The 11,378-nt window shown below is 63.1% G+C and overlaps 2 protein-coding genes across 6 annotated transcripts; one reads left to right on the plus strand and one right to left on the minus strand.

Annotated features, from left to right (window-relative positions):
- Positions 1-1,404: 1,404 nt before the first annotated feature.
- SMIM29 (small integral membrane protein 29) lies at positions 1,405-3,550 on the plus strand. Of its 2 annotated transcripts, none has more exons than XM_030291968.4 (5): positions 1,405-1,468; positions 2,481-2,652; positions 2,722-2,747; positions 2,816-2,921; positions 3,140-3,550. In XM_030291968.4, exons 2-5 carry the CDS (start codon positions 2,542-2,544, stop codon positions 3,200-3,202), a joined length of 306 nt encoding a protein of 101 aa, XP_030147828.4. In that variant the 5' UTR covers positions 1,405-1,468; positions 2,481-2,541; the 3' UTR covers positions 3,203-3,550. The 2 variants fall into 2 exon arrangements, with proteins under 2 accessions (XP_030147828.4, XP_030147827.4); XM_030291967.4 differs by lacking the exon at positions 1,405-1,468 and adding an exon at positions 1,675-1,797.
- Positions 3,551-3,726: 176 nt separating this feature from the next.
- Positions 3,727-11,165, minus strand: HMGA1 (high mobility group AT-hook 1). Of its 4 annotated transcripts, none has more exons than XM_030291971.4 (6): positions 11,028-11,165; positions 10,653-10,779; positions 7,021-7,125; positions 6,341-6,421; positions 6,041-6,091; positions 3,727-4,817 (listed from the first exon to the last, which is right to left on the minus strand). In XM_030291971.4, exons 3-6 carry the CDS (start codon positions 7,120-7,122, stop codon positions 4,761-4,763), a joined length of 291 nt encoding a protein of 96 aa, XP_030147831.1. In that variant the 5' UTR covers positions 7,123-7,125; positions 10,653-10,779; positions 11,028-11,165; the 3' UTR covers positions 3,727-4,760. The 4 variants fall into 4 exon arrangements, with proteins under 4 accessions (XP_030147831.1, XP_030147832.1, XP_030147829.1 ...); XM_030291972.4 differs by having other exon boundaries at positions 3,727-4,814; positions 6,341-6,424; XM_030291969.4 differs by having other exon boundaries at positions 6,341-6,424.
- Positions 11,166-11,378: the final 213 nt, after the last annotated feature.

An 11,378-nucleotide genomic window follows, 5' to 3' on the forward strand; every position in this document is an offset into this window, starting at 1 on the left:
AATGGATGGATTTATTTTTAGCCCTGGCACAGCAGGGTTGGGCTGGGAGGGGATGGGCAGCAGCTCCTGAGGTGTCAGCGCTGGGCTGGGGGGGAACTGGGGGTCCTGTTCCACTCTGTGCTTCTCCCATTGCTGAACAGGGGCTGGGGCTGGTTTGGGAAGGGTCTCTGGGGCAGGGGGCATCAACACAGACCCCACAGTGCCACTGCTGGGGTGAGTGGGGTCAGCGTGGGCTGGTGGGGCCAGCGGGACCCCTGGGGACAACGGGACACCGGGAACAGCAGCTGTTGGGCACTCTCGGCACAGCTGGTGCCCTTTTCTGGTGTGGAGAGGGGAAAATATCCCTGCAGGGGTGCAGGCAGGAGGTGAGGGCAGCAGTGCAGGGACTGGTATAGGCAGAGGTGCAGGCAGGGCAGTGATGCAGGGTTTGGGCAGTGGTGCAGGCAGGTTTGGGCAGTGGTGCAGGCAGGGTTTGGGCAGTGGTGCAGGCAGGGCTGTGTTCCCCCAGCCCCGCCATGTCCAGGCTCCTCTTCCACCTCATCCCACTCTCTGATTGCTTTTGCAGCTGTCGGGAAGCGCAGCGGGCCCGGTGCTCCCGGTGTCCCCCGCTCCTGCCTGACCCACTTAGCGGGACCATCTGGTCCCCGCGGGCAAAGCGGATTAGCCCCGCGGCCGGGAGCAGGGCTGGGGCACTGCCAGCACCGTGGGTGACACTGCTGGCACCGTCACAGCCCTGCCAAAGTCCCCACGGGTCCAGCTGGGGGAGAGCGGCCACAGCAGGAGCCCCCGGCCAGGGACCCACAGCAGCCCCCGGTGTGGGTGGATGACCCTGCCCGTGCTCCTGGCAGCCCTGGAACGCGGCCATCCCCAGCCCTGTGGGGTGGTTGTGTCCCACCGCACCCACGTATCCATCCATCCATCCATCATCCATCCATCCATCCATCCATCCATCCATCCATCCATCCATCCCTCCATCCACCCCTCTCTCTTCTCTCACCCACACCCCTAGCTGGACGCTCACCTCGGTGAGACGTCCAATTCCCCCAGGACGGGACATATTCTACCTCATTACCTGCTTTTGCCTTATTTTTTTATTATTTTTTTGCTTCCGTCCATCTATCCACCCACCCCTCCGCTCGCTTTTCCTTGTGCTTTTCCTTGTACCTTTCCTTGTACCTTTCCTTGTGCCTTTCCTTGTACCTTTCCTTGTACCTTTCCCTGTGCCTTTCCTTGTGCCTTTCCCTCCTTCCTCCCGATGTTTTTCCCCGTTTTTCCCGGTTTTTCCCCCTACTTTTTTCCTTTTTCCCGGCGTTTCTCCCGCCCCCCCCGCCCGGTCTTTGCCGCCCCCTGCCGGCCGCGCGCCGCCATTGCCCCGCCCATCGCCCCGCCCATTGCCCCGCCCATTTCCCGTCCTGGCCACGCCCCCGTCACGCGCCGCGCGGGTTCCGGGCGCGGGCGGCGCGCGCAGGTGGGCGGGGCCGGGCGGGGCGCGCGCGCGGGGATCCCCCGAGTGGGGGGGGGGGGAATCCCGAACCGGACACGGAGGAACGGGGGGAAATTGGGGAATTGAATTGGGGAATTGGGGAATTGAATTGGGAAATTGGGGTCCGGGAGTCCGAGCGTGTCCCGGCCACAGCCCAGTGCGGGGGTCCCGCTGGTGGAGGCGGATCGCCCCCCCCCCCCAGCCTCAGCTCTGCAGGGAGGGGGTGCGGGGTGACCCCCCCCCCCCCCTCCCCGCCACGGGGTGATACCGGGCGGCGGATCAGCACCGGGTAGTGGGTTATTACCGGGCGGGAGGTGGGTTAGTACCTGTGCGCTCGTCATTCCCGGGCGGTGAATTCCCGGGCGGTGAATTCCCGGCGTGGGGGTCATTCCCTGGTGGTGAATTCCCGGGCTGGGGGTCATTCCTGGGTGGTGAATTCCCGGGCTGGGGATAATTCCCGGGATGGGGGTCATTCCCTGGTGATGAATTCCTGGGGCGGGGGATAATTCCCGGGGTGGGGGTCATTCCCGGGATGGGGCTCATTCCCTGGTGGTGAATTCCTGGGGCAGGGGATCATTCCCGGGGTGGGGGTCATTCCTGGGCGGTGAATTCCCGGGATGGGGCTCATTCCCGGGGTGGGGGTCATTCCCTGGTGATGAATTCCTGGGGCGGGGGATAATTCCCGGCATGGGGGTCATTCCCAGGCGGTGAATTCCCGGGGTGGGGGTCATTCCCGGGCTGGGTGTCATTCCCGGGGTGGGGGTCATTCCCTGGTGATGAATTCCTGGGGCAGGGGATCATTCCCGGGGTGGGGGTCATTCCTGGGTGGCGAATTCCCGGGATGGGGCTCATTCCCTGGTGATGAATTCCCGGGCTGGGGATCATTCCCGGGCTGGGGATCATTCCCGGGCTGGGGGTCATTCCCTGGTGATGAATTCCCGGGGTGGGGATCATTCCCGGGCTGGGGGTCACTACCAAGGCCACCCGTGCCTTGCAGAGCTCCGCTCCGTGGGGCCGGACGCGCGTCCCCCCACGCGGGCAGGAGCCGGCGCTGGGCCATGAGCAACGCCACGGCCCCCACGGCCCCGGGCACGGCGGGGGACTCGCTGGTGGGCTCCGTGCTGGGACCCTTCCTCCTCCTCACCCTCCTCGGTGCCCTCCTGGCCGCGGTGAGTGGGGGGGACCGGGGGGCAGCCCCGGGGGGCGCGGAGCCGCACCGCTGACACCTTTTCCCGCAGGTGATGTACGTGCAGAAGAAGCGCAGGTGAGCGGGGCAGGGGGCGGGGGGCGGCGGGGACAGCACCGACACCGCTCACCGGTGACCCCCGGCAGGTCCGAGCGGCTGCGGCACCGCCTGCTGCCCATGTACAGCTACGACCCCGCTGAGGAACCGCCCGAGTCGGAGCAGGAGCTGCTGGTGGAGGCTGAGGAGGCTCAGGTGGGTCGCTGAGCTGGGAATTTAATCCGCTTTTCCCATGAAAAATTGAAGCAGCAAATGAGGTGCCTGTCCCGAGGGAGCTCTGGGAATCGTGGAGTTGTTAAGGTGGGGAAAAACATCCGAGAACGTTGAGTCTGACCTTGTGGGAGTTGGGATTTGGATGTAATCCAGAGGTTTTTGGGAGGGTTGGGCTGTAGGTGTGTCCCTTTGTGTTGCAGGTGGTGCAGGGCTGGGGGGGTTCCTCACCCCCTTGGCCCCCACGCAGGGACTGGAGGGCCTGACCCTGCCTGGAGCACTGGGACAGGACCAGAGGGAGAGAGGACGGGGCAGCAGCACTGGTTCCATCACCCAACAGCACTGGTTCCATCACCCAAAACGGGCAGGACATGCCCGCAGTGCTGCCACGATGCCACAGCTGGTGCCCCCACCTCTGAGCACTGACCAGGATGGGCCATCTCCTACCTCAGTGCCTGGTTTTGCCTTTTTTTATTATTATTTTTGCTTGAGCTGTTCCAGCAGCCCCTTGGAAAGCCCAGGAGGGCCCGCTGGGGCTGGCAGGGAGCAGCAGGTTCGGCTGGCACGGGATGCCTGGGGGAAAATGGGGTGAATAAATGTGTCTCTGCCTTGGCCCGGAGGCTCTGAGTGGGGCTGGGGGTTCCCGGCCTTGGGTGGGAGTTTGGGGGGCAGCAGGGCTTTGCCTGTTTGCTCATCCCCGTGGATGGCTGATGTCCCTGTGGAGAAGGTGCCCCGGGAGGAACCAGCCCTGCCCCACCCATCAGGGCCCGGGACAGAGGCGTCACAAACATCCATAAAATGTTTTATTCAAGTAACTGCAAATAGGAACCCAAAAGGTCGTTAACAGTGAACCAAAAAAAAACCCAAACCAAACCCCGATTCTCTCCCGCCGGGGCCGCCCGGCACCGACCTCCGGTCCCGCTGCAGCCGTCGTGCCGGGGCAGAGGGGAAGGGGGAGCATCCCATGGTCCCTCCACACCTCTGCCCTGCCAGCCTCGATCCCTTGAAGCAGCAGAGCAAACTAGACCTCAAAATAACAATTAAAAAAAAAAAAAAAGAAAAATGAAGCCCAAAAAAAAAGGAGGGAAAAAAAAAAATACCCCACAGCCCCCAGCAACACTCCGAAAAGAGGAACCACGGAGCCCACGGTGCCCTGGCAGCGCAGCAGCACGTCTGTGAGTTCAGAGAGTGGAACTTAAATATCCAGAGGTAGTTGTGAATGAAAGGAAAAAAAAAATGTACTAAACAAAAAAAAAATATATATATACCAGAACCTATGAGGAGAGGGCTGCCCGGAGCCAGCAGTGCTCGGGCACCCCTGGGTGTGGGCACCCCTGGGCGTGGGCACCGGCCCCGAGCTGCTCCCACACACAGTGCAGTCACCCAGGGCTGGGGGGACATGGGGCTGCCCAGGGTAGCAGCAGGCCAGAGCAAAGGTCGAACTCATTTTGGGGGGGTCTCACCTTCACTGCCCCCCCATCTCTTCCCTGCAGAGCCCAGTGCTGGGGGGGCAGCAGCCCCACTTTGGCGGGGTGAGATGCCCACACGGGGGGTGCCAGCCCGGCTCTCTGCCGTGATCCCCCTTAACAGAGGGGTGCCCCAAAGCCCAGGGCTGGGGAGGGGGAGCTGGGGCAGTGCCCCCCCGGGCGGGGGCTGCGGGGGCCGCCCGGGTTGGGCCATTTTCCAGTGCTGCCGTTGTCTGAGGGTGAGGAGGGAGCGGAGGAGGGAGGAGGAGGAGGAGGAAGCCAGGGCGGCACAGTGGGTCTCTCCCCACCCCTCTCCCCCGGCCGGTCGGGCGATGAGGTAGCGCCGGTTCGGGAGGTGTCACTGCTCCTCCTCGGATGACTCCTGGGAAATGTTCACCTCCTCCTCGTCCTGCTGCTGCAAGGCAAGGGAGCGTGGCTGGGTGGGGGGAGAAAGGAGAGCAGCCCCACTGTGTGCCCCCACAGCGAGGGAAACTGAGGCACGGCCCTGTCCTGGCTTCAGGAGCGGCCCTGACTTCACTTGGAGGTGAAATCCCGGGTGGGAATGAGGAGGGGAGACCACAGCCCCACCAACACCTCTGCAGCCGGGTCCCCAGTGGCCACCAGGGTGGGGTTGGTGGAGCTGTGGCTGTGGGTGTCCCCATGGGTGGGTGGGTGGGTGGCCGTGACTCCACGGGTGGCACAGGACACCGTGGGACACTGTGGGACACTGTGGGACACCGTGGGACGTCCCAGAACACCATGGGACATTGTAGGACACTGTGGGACACCGTGGGACACTGCGGGATGTCGTGGGACATTGTGGGACACTGTGGGACATCATGGGACACTGTGTCCCAGCTTGGCCCTGCTGGCACGGGACAGTCACCTCCCACCCCCCCCCTGCCCGCCCTGGAGTCCCCAAAGTGTCCCCAGCATGCTGACACCCCTGGCATGGTGACACCCCTGGCATGGTGACACCCCCAGCACGGTGACACCCCCAGCACGGTGACACCCCCAGCACGGTGACATCCCCTTCACGGTGACACCCCTGGCATGGTGACACCCCCTTCACGGTGACACCCCTGGCATGGTGACACCCCCTTCACGGTGACAGCCCCTTCACGGTGACACCCCCGGCACGGTGACACCCCCTGGCACGGTGACACCCCCTTCACGGTGACACCCCCAGCATGGTGACACCCCCGTCACGGTAACACCCCCTTCACGGTGACACCCCCCTCACGGTGACAGTGACACCGGCAGGATGGCACCCGGGGTTTGCAGCCCTGGCTGGCCTCAAGCCCTCGACTCTGCCAGGAATTTCAGTGGGAAAAGGAGCAAAATCTGGGAGAGGGAGGTGAAACTGCCCCAGCACCTGGCAGCTGCCAACAGAGGGGGAAAAGGAGGAAAAATGGAATGGAGGAGGGGAAGCTCAGGGAAGGAAGGAAGGAATGTCGTGGGCAGGCATGTGCCAGCGTGTCCCCAGGGCAGCACCAGCCAGGAGTCCTCAAACCCTCACCTCTAGAGAGGTTTCAGAGCCCACCCCCCGCACTGACGGGGCTCTCTGGGGAGCTGCTGTGCCCCCAAAGTGCCCAGCACCCTGCCAGGGTGGATGGGGGAAAGGAAAAACCCACTCACCGATTTTTTGGGTCGCCCTCGAGGTTTCCTCCCTGGCGTGACTGCAGCTTTCTGAGCCAGGACAACAAAAAAAGGCATTTTGGTCAGGCTGGCCCCAGGATGCTGGTGGGGGTGGGCGCCCCACGGATTCATCACCCCCGTGGCATCTCCTGGGGTGGGTGCTGCCAGCCCCCCGAGCCCCCCGAGCCCCCCATGGCCATATTCCTCCCTCCATCCCCACCCCTGAGGCAGATCTGCCCCGAATTGTCCATAACTGAGCTCCAAGCAGGCCTGTGGAGCAGCCCCAGCCCGGGTACCTACCCTGCCCTTTGTGGTGGCCTTGTTTTTACTGCCCTTCGGCCGTCCACGGGGTCTCTTGGGGGTCGGGGCCTCGCTGGGCTCCTGCTGGAGGAAGATTTTGGGGGGTTTGCATGCCCAGAGTGGTTTCCAGCAGAGCCTGCCGGGGCAGGGATGCTGCCATGTGGTACTGGGAGCACTGGTCACACTGGGATTGGCGATCAGCCGCCAGGCACAGGCTCCTGCGTGTCCTTCAGTGGCATCTGTGACCTTTTCCACCCCCAGCATCACCCACTCAGCCCAGCTGGATGCTCCCCTCAGCCCAGACCCGCTCCCTGCTGCTGCTGCAGCGTCTTGGGGAAGCCACAAATCACCTTTTCTGCAGGAAAACCGTGTGCACAAACCCCACCTGCCTCGGGGGGGGCTGGGGGGGTTTGGTACTATAAAGGTTTCAGCAGCATCTTATCTCTCTGAGCAGCTTTTGCTAATGGGGCTTTAATTAGCCTGTCTGCCAAGGCAGGTTCAGCAGGGCCTGGGGAGGGGTCGGGAGCTCTGGGGGGGCTCTGGACACCCCCAGGAAGGTTTTGCTGCTGCCCAAAGGGCTGACTGGGGTTGAGATGTGGGGGGGATTTCCTGCTGCCCCACACCCTGGGGGTGCTCAGGGGTGCTCAAGCCCCCCGTTTCTCAGAGGGGACCCCACGTACCTGCGGCTTCTTCCTAGGCCGCCCTCGGCCCCTCTTCTCCGAGACGTCTTTGTCCCCTTTGGAGGCCAGGGGCTGGCTGGATTTGGCGCTGGATTCACTCATCGTCTGTCCCAGCAGGGTGAGGAGGAGTGGGAGGGAGGAAGGTCAGTCAGGCACGGCTCTGGCTCGCCCTGCCAGCCCTGCTGTCCCTCACCCAGGGGCAGCAGAGATGTCCCCTGTGTGCTCTGGGCACCAAAACGCGCTGCAGGGCAGTGCCCCCCACCCATGGCACAGCCACCCTGCAGGAGCAGCCCCTCCTGGGGTCCCCCCAGGCGTTTGGGGGGCAGCAGCTTGGCCAGCCCATCCTGCAGAGCCTCAAGGAGAGGAGAGTGGTTCCAGATTTACCCTGAAATCCCAGAGCTGGGGCAGGGGGAGTGGTGGCACTGGGCACCTTGGGTGTCCCCAGGGGGGTGCCAGGGCCCTGGAGAGGAGCTCAGGGTCTCACAGCCCTGCTCCCCACCCCACCTCAGCACTGTCACACCCCTGCTCCTGCCTAGCTGCGGGTAGGGACAGACCCTTGACCTGAGGACACCAGGTTGTCACCTCCCCGTGCACGTCCCCAAGGGCTGGGCAGCTCTCCCTTGCTCTTGGAGCCATTCCACCAAGGAAAAAAAGGCTCCATCCTCCCCTCTCCACCCAGGGGCACAGGGAAAACCTGCTTTTCCAGAGCAGGGGGTGGCTCTGTGCCCGAGGAAGGAGCAGGATTGCTGCCACAGCCCCGGTGACCCCACAGGTGGGGTGACCGTGGCCAGGCTGGGGACACCTGCCCAGGGTGGGGATCTGAGGCTTCCAGCAGGAACAGAGGAGCTCCGAGGCTGTGGGCACTGATGGAGGCACCCTCCTACCTCTGGGGTAATACTGCTCAGTCTGGAGGAACTGGTCCCAGTTTGATGGTGCTGGAGGAGCTGGGATAGCGGGGCTGAGGGGGCAGAGGATAGCAGGGCTGAGGGGGCAGAGGGTGCTGAGCCCCCCGGGACACTGAGCCTCACCGGGGAGGGTGTGGGCAGGACATGCAGCCTCGAGGAGCCACTCAGACCTCTGAGCCTTTTCAAAAAACAGGCGTCAGCTCCTGCTCCCCTCTGGAAGTGACTCATGAGTGCAGAACAACAACAACAAAAACCACCCTCAGAGTCTTTTTTTTTTCTTTTTTTTTTTTTTTTTTTGGGAGACAGAAACCATGCTGTAGTGTAAACACCCCGAAAATATTACTCACAGCATCCCAGAGCCCTTCAAGGAGTCTCTTAGGAAAAAAAAGAAGCATGGTTTAGATTTAGGCCAGCAAAGGGCCGGCTGCTGGTCAGGCTGGGACGGGGTTTTGTCTCTTTTTAAGTCAATCTCTGTCAGAGGCAGCACAGCCTCGAGCTGCTCCGTGCCCCCTCCTGCAGCTGGAAACAGATGGGCCCAGCATGGCCCCCACCCTGCTGGGCTCTGCCCCTCTGCAGGGGCGACCAGACCCCACAGCAGCTCCAGCTGGCAATGCCAAGGTGCCAAGGGAACCCTCCGTGGGCCGGGGGTGCTGCTGGGTCTGCCCACCTTGCCCCCCAAAGTTGGTGGTGCTGGGGAAAGCACGTGCACATCCCACCCCCCATCCCTCTGCATCCCACCCCTCAATCCCTGCTCATCCCATCCCCAATTCCTCCTCATCCCACCCCCCAATCCCTGCTTATCCCACCCCCCAATCCTTCCTCATCCCATCCCCAATCCTTCCTCACCCCATCCCCTCAATCCCTGCTTATCTCACCCCCCAATCCTTCCTCATCCCATCCCCAATCTTCCTCACTCCATCCCCAATCCCTCCTCATCCCACCCCCCAATTCCTCCTCACCCCATCCCCAATCCCACTCCCCAATCCTTCCTCATCCCATCCCCCAATCTTTCCTCATCCCACCCCCCAATTTCTCCTCATCCCACCCCCCAATTTCTCCTCATCCCACCCCCCAATTTCTCCTCATCCCACCCCCCAATCCTTCCTCATCCCATCCCCAATCCTTCCTCATCCCATCCCCAATCCTTCCTCATCCCATCCCCAATCCTTCCTCATCCCATCCCCAATTTCTCCTCATCCCATCCCCAATTTCTCCTCATCCCACCCCCCAATCCTGCCTCATCCCACCCCCCAATCCCTCCTCATCCCACCCCCAATCCCTCCTCATCCCACCCCCTCTCCAGCTCTGAGGGGGCTCGGGGGGCTCCGGCAGAGGGGGTTGGGAAGGAGGATGCTGGACCTGGGGGATGTTCCTGTGCCATGGCAGCACCTTCCCAGCCAGGCCCGGTTCCCGAGAGCCGCCCCCGGTGCCCGCAGCGCCCCCGGCCCGTGGGGACCCCGGCGGGCACATGGCGGGAGCAGCCCCGGCCCCGCTCCCAGCCGGCAGAGCCGTGCGGGGAGGGAGGGAGCAGCTGGGTTGCCATGGAGGAGAGGAAGCAGCTGAAGGAAAAACCTTTCCAGGCAGGGAGGAATCGGTGGGGGACTCGCCAGGGGCGGGGGGAGCATCTCGGCGCGGTTTGGAGGTGGAGGGGCCACATCTGCCTCTCGATTGAGGAGGGGGAGGAAACCTCCTCCCTTCTCCATCCCTGTGGATGCTCAGCCCTCTGCTGAGGCAGCCACGAGGACCAACCTGTCCCCTCGGAGCGATGCTCTGGGCCTGCTCCTGCCTTCCCAGCCTCACGCTGCTCTGCGCTGATAACCCCATAAATCCCTCCTCGCTCCTGCCACCTACTCTTAGATTAAACAAACCGGCCCAGGAGAAGCGGCGGGCTTAGATCTTAAAAATATATATATATATATTACAAAAAAATAATAAATAAAAGCTCTTCACGCCCAGAAAATCCAGCCTGATGGCAGCTGCTGGGAGAAGGATCCCAGCCGCACCTCCTGGCAGAGGGATGGGGAAGGAGGAGGGGAAGGAATGGTGGAGCAGAAGTTGAAGAGCCTGTTGGGCCGGGAGGGATGTGCGGGCTCCTCCTCAGCACAGCCCCGCCGTGGGGCTGCCATTGAGGAAAGTCCCCCCCTTCCTTCCTGGGATGCATAATAAAAGGAAGTGATAAAGGAAAGGAAGGAGGGAGGTGGAGGAGAAAGAAAAGAGGCAGGAAGGGCACCATCAGCGCTTTGTGAAGCCCCTGTCCCGGGGTGGGGGGGCGGTGTAATAAAACCCCTCGTGGAGTTGGCGCTGCGGGGGCACCGTGCTGGGGAGGGGGTTCACCTTATCCCCCCCAACACCGCAACTTTACCCCGACCCGCGTGGGCGCTTTCCACGGGAGCCGCGCTCGGCCTCGCAGCGCCCCACGCCCGTGGCCCCCACGCACCTTGCACGGTGCTGTCCCGGGGCTATCCCGGGCTTGTCCCGGGGCTGTCCCGGGGCTTTGCATCACCCGCAGCCCAATAAGTGCAGCAAACTCGCTCAGCGGTGGGAGCGGCGACCCCCACCCGTTACCCCCCCCCGGTTCCACCGCGGCCCGCCAGGTGCATCACGCTGCTATTAACAATAATTAATAGCGCTAATAAAGCCCAGCTCGGCCCCGCAAACCCCGCATGCGGCGAGGGGAAGCAAAACCCCGGCCCCCCGCAGCAGAAGGAAGAGGAAGGTGGCACTCACAGGCAGCTTGATCGCGGAGCCGGCCGTTCGCCGTGGATTTTGGGGCCGGTTTTGGATGGTTTTTTGTTTTTCCCGGCGGGTCTGTGTGGCGGAGCGAAGGGACCCCCCGCCCGCGGCGACTGCGGATCTGCAAGGAGAAGAGAGAGGCTGCGGCTCAGCCCCGCATCCCCGGCCCCGCCAGGCCCCGCGGATTTATATAAATAATAAAGAGAGCGAGAGGAGAAAAAAAAAAAAATTGCTCCAGGAGGAAGGAAGCTGGGTCAAAATCATTTGCAAGGGAACGAGGGGGAATTAAAAAAAAAAAAAATAAGGTGGGGGGGGGAAAGAGGGGAGAGGGGGGGAAAAAAAAAAAACGGAGCGAGCTCCAAGCCTTACTGGAGGGGATCCAGCTGCTAAAAATAGCAAAATCACACTCGAAATTAAATAAGGGCAAACAGGCGAAGGGAGCTCCCAGCGCCGGCGGAGCGGGGGAGGCGGAGCCGGGGCCGCATCACGGCGGGGGCGGTGCGGGGCGGCGCGGCCGGGAGCGATAGGGCCGTTCAAAGCTGCGGCGGCGGCTGCCCGGCCCTACCCGGCCCTGCCCGGCCCAGGGTCCCCCCCCCGGGCGAGTGGAGGGGCGGCCGGAGAGGATTGAGGCACCCCCATCCTCCCCCTGTGCGAGCGCTCCCGGCTGGGTGACCCCCCCTGTGGGTGACCCCCCTGTGGGTGACCCCCCTGTGGGTGACC

This window comes from Taeniopygia guttata, chromosome 26 (assembly GCF_048771995.1).
Source record: "Taeniopygia guttata chromosome 26, bTaeGut7.mat, whole genome shotgun sequence".
NCBI classification, from domain to species: domain Eukaryota; kingdom Metazoa; phylum Chordata; class Aves; order Passeriformes; family Estrildidae; genus Taeniopygia; species Taeniopygia guttata.